The 15,522-nt window shown below is 40.8% G+C and overlaps 1 protein-coding gene and 1 long non-coding RNA gene across 8 annotated transcripts in view; one reads left to right on the forward strand and one right to left on the reverse strand.

Annotated features, from left to right (window-relative positions):
- Positions 1–15,522, forward strand: part of LOC134297886 (uncharacterized) — a 414,859-nt gene that overhangs the window by 63,655 nt on the left and 335,682 nt on the right. The window lies entirely within an intron of this gene.
- The window catches only part of wdr49 (WD repeat domain 49), a 191,847-nt gene that overhangs the window by 34,215 nt on the left and 142,110 nt on the right, over positions 1–15,522 (reverse strand). For all 7 annotated transcript variants that reach the window (XR_010004836.1, XR_010004835.1, XM_062976739.1 and 4 more), the window contains exon 18: positions 14,814–14,960. Coding sequence is in view for 5 of the 7 variants with exons in the window: in XM_062976739.1 (XP_062832809.1) it covers positions 14,814–14,960 (147 nt within the window). In the remaining 2 variants the exon portion in view is untranslated. The remainder of the gene's footprint in view (positions 1–14,813; positions 14,961–15,522) is intronic.

The following is a 15,522-nucleotide window of genomic DNA, read 5'->3' on the forward strand; positions in this document are numbered from 1 at the left end:
AAATCTTTCAGTGTGACCTACATTGCATTCGCAAGTGACCATACAGCTGAGCTCTTTCAAATGGTCAGAAGTTAGTGAAATCCCATCTCACAAAATGGAATCTCTAACCATTGGGCAGCTCTCTGTGAAACATTTGCTAGATTCTTAGCAAACAAAGTCACTCTGATCCATTCTGACCTGGACACTACTTTGACTGTAGTGCCTGCAGATGTAACTCGATCATCTGTTTGTCTGGTTTTAATTGCTTCATTTCAATTGGTGCAACCCAAGGATGTGGACAAGATCCTTGGAGAGGTGAGGGCGACCACATGCATCCTGGACCCCTGCCCATCCTGACAGATAAAGCAGCCCAGAGGGGGTTTGGCAGAGTAGGTGAAGGTGGTGCTTAATGCCTCCTTGCAAGAAGGCAAGATTCTAGCTAGCCTAAAGGAGGCTGTGATAAAAATGCTGTTAAAAAAACCATCACTGGACCCCACTCAATTGAACAACTTTCAGCCAGTTTCCAATCTCTCCTTTTTGGGCAAAGTCTTGGAACATGTGGCCACTTCATAAATTCAGGTGTTCTTGGAAGAAATGGATTATCTAGATCCGTCACAGTCTGGCTTCAGACTAGGTCATAGAACCAAGACAGCCTTGGTGTCCTTAGTGAATGATTTGCGCAGGGAATTTGACAGGGGAAGTGTGCCCCTGTTGGTTCTCTTGGACCTCTCAGTGACCTTTGATACGTAGACCATGGTATCCTTCTGGAGCACCTAATGGGAATGAGACTTGGAGGTACTGTCCTATAGTGGCTCTGGTCCTTCCTGGAGGGTCACTCACACAAGGTATTGCTGTGGGACACCTGCTCAGTTCCACAGTTCTTGTCCTGTGGGGTCCCACAGGGCTCAGTGTTGTCCTCCATGTTGTTTAACATCTACATGAAGCTGCTGGGAGAGATTTGATGCCAACTCTATTACTCTTTTCCACCTACTGCTAAGGAGGCTGTCTAGATCCTGAACCGGTGCCTGGAAGCTGGATGAGGGCAAACAAATTGAAATTGAATCCAGACAAGTCAGAAGCACTCCTGGTCAGTCAAAAGGTCAAACAAGGTATAGGGTTACAGCCTGTACTGAATGGGGTTACAATCCCCTGAAATCAAAGGTTTGCAGCTTGGGAGTCCTCCTAGAATCATAGAATCATAGAATAGTAGAGTTGGAAGAGACCTCACGGACCATCCAGTCCAACCCCCTGCCAAGAAGCAGGAAATCGCATCCAAAGCACCCCCGACAGATGGCCATCCAGCCTCTGCTTAAAAGCCTCCAAAGAAGGAGCCTCCACCACAGTCCGGGGGAGAGAGTTCCACTGCCGAACAGCTCTCACAGTGAGGAAGTTCTTCCTGATGTTCAGGTGGAATCTCCTTTCCTGTAGTTTGAAGCCATTGTTCCGCATCCTAGTCTGCAGGGCAGCAGAAAACAAGCTTGCTCCCTCCTCCCTATGACTTCCCTTCACGTATTTGTACATGGCTATCATGTCTCCTCTCAGCCTTCTCTTCTGCAGGCTAAACATGCCTAGTTCTTTAAGCCGCTCCTCATAGGGCTTGTTCTCCAGACCCTTGATCATGTTAGTTGCCCTCCTCTGGACACTTTCCAACTTGTCAACATCTCCCTTCAATTGCGGTGCCCAGAATTGGACACAGTATTCCAAGTATGGTCTAACCATGGCAGAATAGAGGGGGAGCATGGCTTCCCTGGATCTAGATGCTATACCCCTATTTATGCAGGCCAGAATCCCGTTGGCTTTTTTAGCAGCCGCATCACATTGTAGGCTCATATTTAACTTGTTGTCCACGAGGACTCCAATATCTTTTTCACACATATTGCTATCAAGCCAGGATCCCCCATCCTGTATCTTTGCATTCCATTTTTTCTGCCGAAGAGAAATATCTTGCATTTGTCCCTGTTGAACTTCATTTTGTTAGTTTCAGCCCATCTCTCTAGTCTGTTAAGATCGTTTTGAATTCTGCTCTTGTCTTCTGGAGTGTTAGCTACCCCTCCCAGTTTGGTGTCATCTGCAAACTTGATAATCGTGCCTTCTAACCCTTCATCTAAGTCGTTAATAAAGATGTTGAACAAAACCGGGCCCAGGACGGAACCCTGCGGCACTCCACTTGTGACTTCTTTCCAAGATGAAGACGACGCATTGGTGAGCACCCTTTGGGTTCGTTCGCTTAGCCAATTACAGATCCACCTAACCATAGTTTTCTCTAGCCCACATTGTCCTGGATTCATTACTGAGCCTGGAACCTCAGGTTTTGGTGGTGGACAGTGGAGTTTTTGCATAATTAAACCTTGTGCACCAGCTACACCTGTACCTTGAGAAGCCAGACTTGGCCACAGTTGTCTACACTCTATTTACATCTTGAATAGACTACTGCAAACCACTCTACATGAGATTGCCTTTGAAGACTATTTGGAAGCTTCAAGTAGTACAACGGGTGGCAGGCAGATTGTTCACCGAAATGGCATACAGGGAACATACAACTTCCCTGCTGCATCAGCTCCACTGGCTGCCATTTTGCTATTGAGCACAATTCAAAGTGTCTTAATGCAGTATTGATTTATTGCCAAATTGGAAGCCTCTCTGAGTCCCTTTCAGGGTTGAGATAGAGCAGGGTAAAATACAGTAAATAAATAAATATTGATAACTTATGCTAAAAAATGTAGATACTAGGCCATGATCATTTACAGTTAATGTCTAGCTATATAATTTTATATGAAGCTATTGCATGTCATGTTAACACTTCCTGCAGGTTGTGACCAATCAACTAATATCAAGGTAAATGACAATGAACTTACAAGGTAGTAACATGCTAATCATCATCATCATCATCATCATCATCATCATCATCATCATCATCATCATCATCTTTATTTATATACTGCCCTATCTCCCCAAGAAGTTTCCAACATAAGGCAAAACATTCAAAAGGAAAACCATACAACAAAATTAAACATCATAAAACAAAACCATACAATCCTATTAAAACAACCACAAAAATTTAAAATCCGCATGGTATGCAGGTGGATCTTGAATTGGAAAAAGATGCTGACCTGAAAGAATATTTGATTCAAGAATCTTTGCCCACGTCAAGAATAGAACAGCCAGGCCATTTTGTCAGGGGAACACTTTATTTATTAAAGGCAGAGAATGTATAAATTCATATTACAGTGACCTTATAGAGCGTGTATTTAAAATCACAGTTTCCCCTTGATTGTCACAAGTTAAAAATAAAACTTTTTCTTTTTATATTACCCATTGATTGTGAAGGTTATAGTTATGGAACAACAAAGAAACCATACTGTCCTGAGACAATTATTATAAAAATATGGCTGCTCCACTGGGAATCACTGTAGCTTTCTCTCTAGCTGACATTTAACAATTACCATTTCCCCAAAAATAAGACCTACCCCGAAAATAGGACCTATCATAATTTATCAGCATTTCTGAGGATGCATGAAATTTAAGCCCCATTTCAAAAATAAGCCCTAGATATAGTTCATTTAAAAAGCCAATTTGGAAAAATAAGACTGCCCCTGAAAACAAGCTCTAAAGCATCTTTTGAAGCAAAGATTAATATAAGACCCTGTCGTATTTTGGGGAAAATGATTGGACTTTAGTTCAAATTAAAAAGGAAATTTTGTTCCCATAGCAATCTGCTGTCAAGGTTCAATTTTGGGTTTAAAAACATCAACAAGAGAACTCTTCAGGATGCTAAATCATGCATAAACTTAAGTAAGGGTATTGAAGAAACCTCTCCAAAGTGCTGAATTCTTGAACCCTTTTTATCACATGCCTTGTTTTCCCTTTTCATTTTCCCTTTTTATCCTTTTTTTTTTTTGGTAAATTTTTATTCAAATACCATTCCCACTCATCTATCTGGCCAATATAACTGATGTAGCTCTTCCTGGTTTGGGGAAAACTATGCCTTTTAGTCGTTAATGATGGAGAGTTTGTCACACACAAACTGTCTGTCATGGCCTTCCTCTTAGGCCAAGGTCACCGAGTGGATTTATATGCCTGAGTGGGAATTTGTACTCTGATCTCCCACAGTCTCCATTCAGCAGTCAAACAAATACACAACACCGGCTCTCATCCATCCAACTTTAGGGTACTCTAAATGTAATACGAATCACTATTCAACCATACAAATTCATTGAGTGTGGATGTAACATTTGCCATTATTGCAGAACGAAATAAAGCTTCAACACAGAGATGTAATACTTTCCCACTTAAATGTTGAGTTTGCCACAACTTTAAAAAAAAATTAAGCAGGGGGTTAAAATATACAATGATATGAAATCTAACACAAGCCCTGATGCTTTTCTCATTTTTATCGCTATCCAGAATTGATCCCCTTTATAACTAAACAAAATTACGCAAAAGCTTTTAGCAGTTGCAAACTTCTCGTCCAGAAGAGTTAACATTAAATTTTCCTAGTTTTTGTCTAATGTCCAAAGCAGAAGTTTTGAGAGAATAAATGGGAAAATTCTGAAGCGCTTCATATGAATTTAATAATAGCATTTTATATCTAAAACTCCTGGGGGAAGAGGAGAGACCTAAAAGTCCGGCAAGATTAATGATGGTGAGAAAAATCAGCATTTTGCCAACTGAGATCATACACCTGGCTAGTCAAGAAAGCTCATTGGGAATTGATCCAGCCCCCAAAAGGATTATCTTTTAATTTTTTAATTGCTTTTTGGGGGGCTGTGTGTGGGGGCTGTCACTGGACTGTGCTGAATCATCAGTATGAGCTCCTATTTAATTCTCTTTTTGTTTCTCAGGGGGATTTCTGTCTAATTCTCAGTTGCCTGTTGTTATCTAGATTGAAGAAGTGAGTTGGGTTTTTTATCTGCATCAAATCAGAACTGCTGATGCTGAGATATGAAAATAGCTTTTCTGCTACACCAGCTTTACTCACAATTATGGTTTATGAATGATCTCAGAAGGCATTTGGCAAAGATACTGCAGTCATAAAGGCAATCCATTTGTGTTTGCTGTGTGGGGATGAGTTGCTCAGTCCTGCCCAATCACTGAATGGAAGTTGATTTTTTAAATTATTATTGCCAAATAAAAAAGTTCCAGAACATATCCAGATTTTGTTTCCTGGGGAAGGATGTAGTTAAACATTTTAGCTGTTCTGTAATACCAAATTTCATTCCAGTACTGCAATTAATTCCAAGATGCACCCTTCTTTTTTTCTTTTTGGAACTTCAATTTTAGAAAAAAAGAAAAAATTGATTTCAAGATGCACCCCGTTTTTGGAACTCCGATCTCAGAAAAACAAGGAGACCTGTATCATCTTTAAACCCCTTGTTCCAAGGAGATGAGCATACTTTTAAACCTATTCTTTCAATGAGATCTGTACTATATTTGAATCCCTTCTTTCAAGTATACCAGCACACATTTAAAGCCACTTCTTTCGAAATTGATAGGGAGAAAAAGGTTTTCTCTGAACTGAAATGATCATGCCAACAGCAAAGTGCCATTCTAGAATGCCATACTTTGCATGGTGCACCCCCTTTTTGGAGCTTTGATTTCGGGGGGGGGGGTGTATCCTAGATTCGATTCAATATGGTAGTTGAATTCACTTGTAGCTATGCAAAAGGGGTGAGGACAGATGCAGAAATCTCCCTAAATCCCAAACCTCCCTAAAAAAATTCTGAATGATTTGGGGGCAATAACTTTGCCCTCAAACGGTCCAGAATTGTTCAAAATCATCTAAAAATGCGTGGTTTAGTTCCCCCAACCTCTCACAAACTTCCTGAAACACAAAGAAGAGAGAGAGAAAAGCTGAAATTGCAGCCAGAAGTGACACCCCATCATTGTGGGTGTGACAGACAGATGGAGGAAAACGACCTCCACCTAAAATGCAGTTGTTTATTCCTGCTATACAAGCTGAGCATTGATAAATGCACAATTTAAACATGCCCTTAAGCTAATCAAAGTCCAAAATTTCCAAAGATCTCCAGAAGGAAGTAGGCAGCCCACACTAATGATGATAGAAACATCAACTCAACACTTTGTCCACCCCTGTGAAGATGTTATTTGCTTGGTTTGAATCAACAAGTGAAGAGAGACACCACTAGATCTGTTCCCCTCCATAATTACTTTTTCTCATGTGAAAACTGAAAAGTTTGAAGATATGAAGTTCCATTCCATGTGGAGGCTCCTTATACCATCAAGGGTTCTTTGTTTGTATGGAGACCCTTCATATGGACATACTTATCCGATGAAGATAGTGAAATGTCAAGACTAGACATTACCCTCTGTGTGGGTGTTGATTTACAATAGATAAACAATGTCTGTGCAAGTGCTCTGAATTAAATTAAATTCAATTAAAGTCCATTTTTATTTTCCCATAAAGGCATCTCCAAGATAGGTTCAAGTGAATTGAGGTGGAGAGTGAGGGGTGAAGGAGAGAGATAAGCGAATTTCTTTCAGATATTTCCTTAGAATTCAAGAGGCTTAAGAAAGCTCTTCTAGCCTTTAGTTCTCATGGAAACACATCATAAAGTATCAGAACTCCTAAGGTTCTGCTTTTCTCAGTGAATAAAGGTTTACATCCTTATAAATTGGTAACAGAAATCTAATTAGAGGTCCATCACTTTACTGAATTTTTTTTTCATTAACATTATATGGTTTCCTTTTCTGATATTACACTCAGGGGTAGCAATGGATCTGCTTCATCTAAAAGATTATTAAAAGAACAAAATGAGAGTGCAGTGAGAAAATATATTTGGGGGTTGGCTATGTAAAGAATGGATTTTTCATAAATATCTACTGGATGGAGGAGAGAAAATGAACATTGGATTGTTGTATGTGTGGAAATAGGCTTGATCTTTAGCTATATTTCATTGGTGATGGTAGTAGATCAGCACATTGGGCCCTTGGTGTCTCTTGGGTTTGGTTCCAAGACCATCAATGGATACCAAAATCTGTGGACACTCAAGTCTCAATATATATAATGACAAAATAAATTGATGTCCTTTATATAAAATGGCAAATCAAGATTTACTTTTTGGATTTCTTTTATAATATTTTCAAGCTATGGATGATAGAATCCACAGATCTGGAGGAATGACAATAATCTTCTAAAGAGGTAAATGCTAGGCTTCAATATGTATGGGAGATGTGCCAACACTAATCTCATTTTGTTGTCGAAGGCTTTCATGGCCGGGATCACAGGGTTGTTGTATGTCTTTCGGGCTGTGTGGCCATGTTCCAGAAGCATTCTCTCCTGACGTTTCGCCCACATCTATGGCAGGCATCCTCAGAGGTTGTGAGGTATGGAGAAAACTAAGCAAAGAGGTTAATATATATCTGTGGAAAGTCTAGGGTGAGAGAGGTCAGTGTGAATGTGTAGTTAATCACTTAAATTAGCATTGAAAAGCTTATCTGCTGTCTTCTTCCTGCCTCTGGGGCATCCTTTGTTTAGAGTCGTTAACTGCCCTTGGTTGATTCATGTCTGGAAACCCTCTGTTTTCAGAGTATTGCTTTTTATTTACTGTTCTGATTTTTGAGTTTTGTAATACTGGTAGCCAGATTTTGTTCATTTTCATGGTTTCTTCCTTTCTGTTGAAGTTGTCCACATGCTTGTGGATTTCAATGGCTTCTCTGTGTAGTCTGACATGATAGTTGTTAGAATGGTCCAGCATTTTTGTGTTCTCAAATAGTATTCTGTGTCCAGGCTGGTTCATCAAATGCTCTGCTATGGCTGATTTCTCTGGTTGAATTAGTCTGCAGTGCCTTTCATGTTCTTTGACTCTTGTTTGGGCGCTGCGTTTGGTGGTCCCTATGTAGACTTGTCCACAGCTGCATGGTATCCGGTAGACTCCTGCAGAAGAGAGAGGATCCCTCTTGTCCTTCGCTGACCGTAGCATTTGTTGGATTTTCTTCGTGGGTCTGTAGATAGTTTGTAGGTTGTGCTTCTTCATCAGCTTCCCTATGCGGTCAGTAGTTCCCTTGATGTATGGTAAGAACACCTTTCCTCTGGGTGGATCTTTGTCTTGACTCTCATGGCTTGTTCTTGGCCTTGCAGCTCTTCTGATGTCTGTGGTGGAGTATCCATTGGCCTGTAGAGCCCAGTTTAGGTGGTTGAGTTCACCTTGGAGGAGGTGAGGTTCGCAGATTCTTTGTGCACGGTCTGTCAGGGCTTTGATTGTGCTCCTTTTTTGACTTGGGTGATGGTTGGAGTTTTTATGAAGGTATCTATCTGTGTGTGTAGGTTTTCTGTAAACTGTGTGGCCCAATTGTTGATTGGGTTTGCGGATGACCAGAACATCTAGAAATGGCAGTTTTCCTTCCTTTTCTTTTTCCATGGTGAATTGGATGTTTGGGTGGATGCTGTTAAGATGGTCCAGGAACTTGCTGAGTTCTTCCTCTCCATGGCTCCAAATCGTGAAAATGCTGGACCATTCTAACAACTATCATGTCAGACTACACAGAGAAGCCATTGAAATCCACAAGCATGTGGACAACTTCAACAGAAAGGAAGAAACCATGAAAATGAACAAAATCTGGCTACCAGTATTACAAAACTCAAAAATCAGAACAGTAAATAAAAAGCAATACTCTGAAAACAGAGGGTTTCCAGACATGAATCAACCAAGGGCAGTTAACGACTCTAAACAAAGGATGCCCCAGAGGCAGGAAGAAGACAGCAGATAAGCTTTTCAATGCTAATTTAAGTGATTAACTACACATTCACACTGACCTCTCTCACCCTAGACTTTCCACAGATATATATTAACCTCTTTGCTTAGTTTTCTCCATACCTCACAACCTCTGAGGATGCCTGCCATAGATGTGGGCGAAACGTCAGGAGAGAATGCTTCTGGAACATGGCCACACAGCCCGAAAGACATACAACAACCCTCTAATCTCATTTTATCGCTGTGCTTTTGTGTTCCTTAGCTGCAAAATAGAGCCAATGTCTTCAATCTTGTATGTATGTTTAAATTGTCTTACTGTACAATATGCCATTTGGTATGTGTTATGTAGTCATCTGGAGTTATCTGAATTTACACAACTAAATGTACTAAAAATAAAAAATCTATTTAGAACTGTCTCCCACCTACTCATGCACAGGAGTTTCCCTATATTCACACCTGTAAGATATTAGAAAATATGGAAACACTTACAATATAGAATAAAATGATGTTGTGTAAGTAATTACAGCAGATTAGTTTTACTGTAACAACTCGGGTCTTCCATTTCAAGTGGGATAGTGAATCTGTTCTGAGCTTGATTCTATATTTTTAGTAGCCTCTTCTATGTCCCAAATAGGTTCAATAGCTTGGATTGTTTCTTTACATTTCACACAAAGCCTAGCATGAATTTACTGTTCTACTGATAGACATGGCTCCATCCTACAGAACCATGGGCTTTGTAGCTTTCTGTATTCATGATTCCTTGCTGGAGAACATGATGTAGTACAAGGCAGTAGACTATAGAACACTAGTAGCGAATTATAGCTATAAGTTGAGTACCCCCTATGTGAAATTCCATATTTTGGAATGTTTACATATATACATAATGAGATAGCTTGGAATTGGGATCCAAACTGCAACATGAAATTCATTTCACTTTCATATACACCATATATACATAAAGTTACATCTGGCCCAGATGTAACTTCATACACATTTTTTAAATGTACATAAGATAAATTTTGTGTACATTTAACCATCAGAAATCAAAGGAGTTTCTATCTTAGCCACCCAGTGTGGACACTTTAAAATTTGGCAATATTTTAGATTATGGAATTCTACATAAGGGATTATCAATCTGTATGTTACAAACCCACAAATTTTAGGATTCTTTGGGATGCATCCATGGCAGTTAAAGTGGCACCAAGCTGTTATGGTTGTGAAATGACAATACAAGAATGTTCGTCTATCCATTACATTCAACCAGATTGTCTGTTTAACCAAGATTAAGAAGAAAAAAGAAAATGTGCTTAGTGGCAGAGACAAGACATTAACATACAGAGCAGCCTGCTTTATATTAAAATTAGATCTTAGCTTGTAAAACCTTGTGTAATTCAATTGTGAAATGGTTCTTCCAATGAATGCTAATTCTGATGATTGCTAAAGGTGATTCCCACTGGTGAACATTAATGAGGTATTATTATTGTATTTAGTCCATGTGTGTCTATTGACTTCTGGTAGTGTTATTGGCCATGGTTAAAGTGATAAGAATGAACTTACTATAGCTGTGTTAGATTTTAATAGTGCTAAGATGGTTAATTCTTTCTTTGTTTTATTTTGGCACCCCATCATTTTATGGAATGACATTCACCTAAATATTCATAGTATAGATAATCCTCCACATTTGTAGGTTTAACTTTTGTGGATTTAAATATAGGAAGATTCCAATAATAGACTCTCTCTAGGAATCTGGTGTGACTACAAGGTCAGTGTTTGCCAGAGGATGACCAAGAGATTCCTAGACAGAACACTTCTATACGCATGTGCATGTCCTCAAGGGTGAGCATTTTTAATTCAGGTTTGTTTCACTTTTGCAGGACTCTTGTGCCTCTAACTGCCACAAAAATGGAGGGTACATGTGGTAGTTTACTTATAGTGCAATGATATGCATATCAACTCAGTGCTACTGAGATGAAGGAAATCAATGTGGCTTATACCCATATAAGTGGGAATGAGATTGATGCCTCAGAAAATACAATTTTTACTTGTAGGATAATAAAAATAAATAAATACATGTGTTTTATTTGTTATACCACCACTCTGTTTTGGCAACCCAGGAGAAGTTGGCAGTGCTAACAATGAATAATTCAACCATTGTACCAACAATTAAAAAGTCTACCATTTTCCCCCTTCCACTGTAATAGGTAAAGGTTTTCCCCTGACGTTAAGTCCAGTCGTGACCGACTCTGGGGGTTGGTGCTCATCTCCATTTCTAAGTCGAAGAGCTGGCGTTGTCCATAGACACCTCCAAGGTCATGTGGCTGGCATGACTGCATGGAGCGACGTTACCTTCCTGCTGGAGTGGTACCTATTGATCTACTCACATTTGCATGTTTTTGAACTGCTAGGTTGGCAGAAGCTGGGGCTAATAGCGGGTGCTCACTCTGCTCCTGGGATTTGAACCTGGGACCTTTTGGTCTGCAAGTTCAGCAGCTCAGCGCTTTAACACACTGCGCCACCACCAGGGGCTGTAATAAAGCCTTCAAAAACTGCATTTTCTAAACAAACAAAAATTTGTTTTCGGGGGGGGGGGGGGATCCTGAGTACTAGAGGTGTGTGCAATACCCATTTCTCTCTTTTCATCCATTCTTTCCTTTCCGTCATTTTGGGCAGGAGCACAAAATGGGAACCCCTTCCCCAGAACTGAAATAAGCGCAACAAGAAAGCAAGCAGGAGTGGGTACCATTTCCTTGCGTGCTTTTCAGGCCAAGTGGCATTCCTCAAACAGCCTGGGGAGAATTGCTATTCTCTTCTGAGCCCTGCCTGTTGGGCTAATTGGAGAAGAAGAATGCCGTCCACCTTGCCCACTCCCACTGGTCTTCTCTGCAGACGAAGGGGAAAGCATCACAGGAGGAGTGGTATCTTACACCCTGTCTTTAAACACAGTTCTCTTCTGCAGACGGAAGAGAAAACATCACAGAAGGAGTGGTATCTTAAGTAACTCTGATGCTTTTAATCCAGGTCATAATGAAGGATATAAGGACAAAACATGCTATTGCCAAAAATGATGGGGATGGGAAGGGAATCCCCCCCCCCATTGCCGCCAGTCAAAGAAGTGAAGTAGTGGGGCTGGGCACTGAGTTGTGCATGACATTTGCCTCCCTGCTGCGGCTGCTCCTGGAGAATTTAGAGGGCAGGGCTAGCGGGGGGAGGGGGGGATAATGTTTTTAAGGAGATTTCATTTATAGAAAGAAAAAATCCCTAAAATTTGGGGGATGACCAAATGTTATAAAACTTGGTGGGCTAAGAGTGGAAGATGTACTTTCCATGTCTAGTGATTTTCACCCCTCTAGTCCTAAAACAGAGGGAAAAGGCAACCTGGAGAAGCCCACCCATGAGATGAAAATTTTCATTTTTTAGGATGTAGCCATTCGGAAAGGCGGCCATTTTTGAGAAGCACATGAAAATGAAAATGGGGGGCTTATGAATGAAACAAAAAGAAACTGAGTGATTATATACAAATGCACATGTCTACTGAGTACTGCAACTTGCTATTCTTGGCAAAAAAATTGTGTACAAAATCTAGTGTGTATTTTACATGCATTTTTTCCCACCAAAAAAAATCACTAGGGCTAGGAAGTGCTCATTTTGCTACATTTTTGGCCTTGCTCTACATGTTAGGGACTGGATGTGTTCAGTCAGGAAGTGAATTGGAGATTAACTGAGCATAGACAAGGTAAGACACAGCAAGTGTTAGCACCACATTTAGAAAAATGTGATGTCTCATGGGCCATGTAGTCCCGTTCCTAGTACTATTGTGGCAGACGAAGAGGAAAACTTTGGTTTCCCACCGATTCAGCCAGAATCGGAGCCCCTGCACTTGCAGGATGTTTGCCCTCAAGAAGTCAGCCAAACAAGCCTTGGGCAGAATTCTCCCCCGTTCTCTCGCCGGGATAATTATAATCGAGATAGAGGCGCTAGGGAGGCGAATCGCCGAAGCCAGACAATTAGCTGATTAAGCCTGTTTCCCTTGGGAAATCTTAAGGAGTCATGCATCTGGACACAGCTTGGGTTTCACTTCTTGTTCCCCAGGGAAAGTGTTCCTTGGCGGGAAAACAAGATCCTATATAGCTGTTTTACCGCAAGGAGATCCTTGCGGAGTCAATTCGTCAGCTTCGGGAGTAAGATCGTGTGTGGACTACGCAACTCCAATTCCTTGTTCCAGGACCTTGTTCTAGTTCCAAGCCTGCCTTGTTCTTCGGACCTCGCCACGGACTTTGTTCTTGCTTCTTGCTTCTTGTTGCCTCGTATCAATTCTTGTTTGCCAAGAATCTAGTTTGTTTTCCAGCCTTGTTGTCAAGCTCCATTGGACTAAAGGACCTTGTCATTTCCCCACACTTTGCTTGGCAAAGTGTGTGTTTCGGTTATTGGATTATAACTTTGGACTCTAATATCACATATTGGACATTGCTTTTCTGGACTATATTTGACCTTTCCTGAAAGGTCTACTTCTGAACTTCATTCTTCACTTGTTTTTATTGACTTTATATATTCCTTTAATAAAGATATTAAATAGAATCTGGCCTCTGCGCATGGTTATTGGTGCTCCGTAGCCTGGGTCTTGACAAAAATGAAAATAATGCTACAGTAATTGAGATGGGGGAGTCCCCGTGGCGCAGTGTGTTAAAGCACTGAGCTGCTGAACTTGCAGACCAAAAGGTCCCAGGTTCAAACCCCGGGAGCAGCATAAGCGGCCGCTGTTAGCTCCAGCTTCTGCCAACCTAGCAGTTCGAAAACATGCCAATGTGAGTAGATCAATAGGTACCACTCCAGTGGGAAGGTAACAGCGCTCCATGCAGTCATGCTGTCCACATGACCTTGGAGGTGTCTACAGACAACGCCAGCTCTTCGGCTTAGAAATGGAGATGAGCACCAACCCCCAGAGTCGGTCACGACTGGACTTAATGTCGGGGAAACCTTTACCTTTACCCTTAATTGAGATGGAGTTCTGGGGTGTTCAAAATAGCCTTCAAGAGATGTTTTTAGCTGGATGGCCATCTGTCGGGGGTGCTTTGAATGCGATTTCCTGCTTCTTGGCAGGGAGTTGGACTGGATGGCCCATGAGGTCTCTTCCAACTCTACTATTCTATGATTCTATGATTAATGAATTGCACTTTCCCCACCTTTACTAGTCTCCCTCAATATTCCACTTATATTCATCTGCTACCTGAATGAAGGGAAGAGCTAGGTTATACTAACTGGCCTTACCACTCTTCCCAGGTGGTTGGGCATCCATGGTTCATATATCAGAGCTAGGAGCCTCCGGTGGCATAATGGGTCAAAGCCTTGTAACCTGAAAGTTGGGTTGCTGACCTGAAGGCTGCCAAGTTCGAATCCCACCCGGGGAGAGTGCGGATGAGCTCCCTCTATCAGCTCCAGCTCCATGCGGGGACATGAGAGAAGCCTCCCACAAGGATGGTAAAAACATCAAAACATCCGGGCGTCCCCTGGGTAACGTCCTTGCAGATGGCCAATTCTCTCACTCCAGAAGCGACACAGGTTGCTCCTGACACACACACACACACACACACACACACACAAACACACATACATATATATATATATATATATATATATATATATATATATATATATATCAGAGGGAAATGGCTGAGATTGGGGACCTGCTCTACCAATATAGGGTGGTTATGCTGAGAGAAGCCAGTGCAATCAGATTTCTAACCATAAGAAGAGTCTACATTAGACAGACAAGCCTACTCAGGTCAAGCCTCTATGTGGATACCATGAAGTGAGTGAAGCCAGGAATTGTTGCCCTACAGTAAAACGTGATGACTGAACTTCAAACATGATTTCTGAAAGCATCCTGGCTATTTAATTAGGAGATGTAACAAATGTAATGTGACACTTCATGCTCACGACTTTGGATCACATGCTTACTGTAATTTCCATTCTTCTTCCTCAGAAGCCAGTCATGGGCTAAAGAATAAATTGAAGTATTTCCTATGACCTTTACTTCATTTATAAAAGAGATATGCTGGTGACCTTTATTTTTGCCTCTCTTTAGTGGGAGCTAGAGTAACAGGAATCTAATAAAAGTCTACTTACTTGCTGAAAGGGTAGGCAGCTTTAAATCTTCTGAGCGCTTTTCAGCTGACTTTTCCCCAATGTATTTGTCAGGGTGCACAAGAAAATCGAGCTCATTTATATCCATCGGCTCCTTCAGGGGTTCAATCTTTAATGACCTAAATACAACTTTGCAAACCAGAGGATTATTCCAAAAGCAGAAAATCATTTCACCTATCAGTACAATTGCAACTGAAGCAAAGCTAATTTTGGTGCCTAATCATACTGTGCCATTCCTGAGGTTAAGAAATATTGAGAGAACTGGATAAACACCTAACCATGGGCACATTTTTTTCTATTTAGGCCAAAGAAAACTCACAGTCATTTGTATTTAAAAAGATGAAGACTGCAAATAAATCTGACTTTTAATTAAGAAGCAAGGTCCTCAAGCCAGCTAACCACATTTCTCTAAAAAGAGAAATATTATTCTTTTGTTTAAGAAAATTCTCTGAATTGATTTTTCAGAAAGGTCCAGCCACCTATCAACAGTTACCACAGATTAAGGATGGATGAAAGCCTTAGCATAAATCAATTTATGCTCAATTCTTCTTTTACAAAAAGCTCTTTCTTAAGTTTAAAATGGTCCATACTGACCAAAAATGGCTAAAATGGCAAAAGATACACCAATTTCACTTATTGGAGGCATTCGAGTGGGCCTTCAAGGATTTCAGGGGAGTTAATGTAGCTTCCT

This window comes from Anolis carolinensis, chromosome 3 (genome assembly GCF_035594765.1).
Source record: "Anolis carolinensis isolate JA03-04 chromosome 3, rAnoCar3.1.pri, whole genome shotgun sequence".
Lineage (NCBI taxonomy): Eukaryota > Metazoa > Chordata > Lepidosauria > Squamata > Dactyloidae > Anolis > Anolis carolinensis.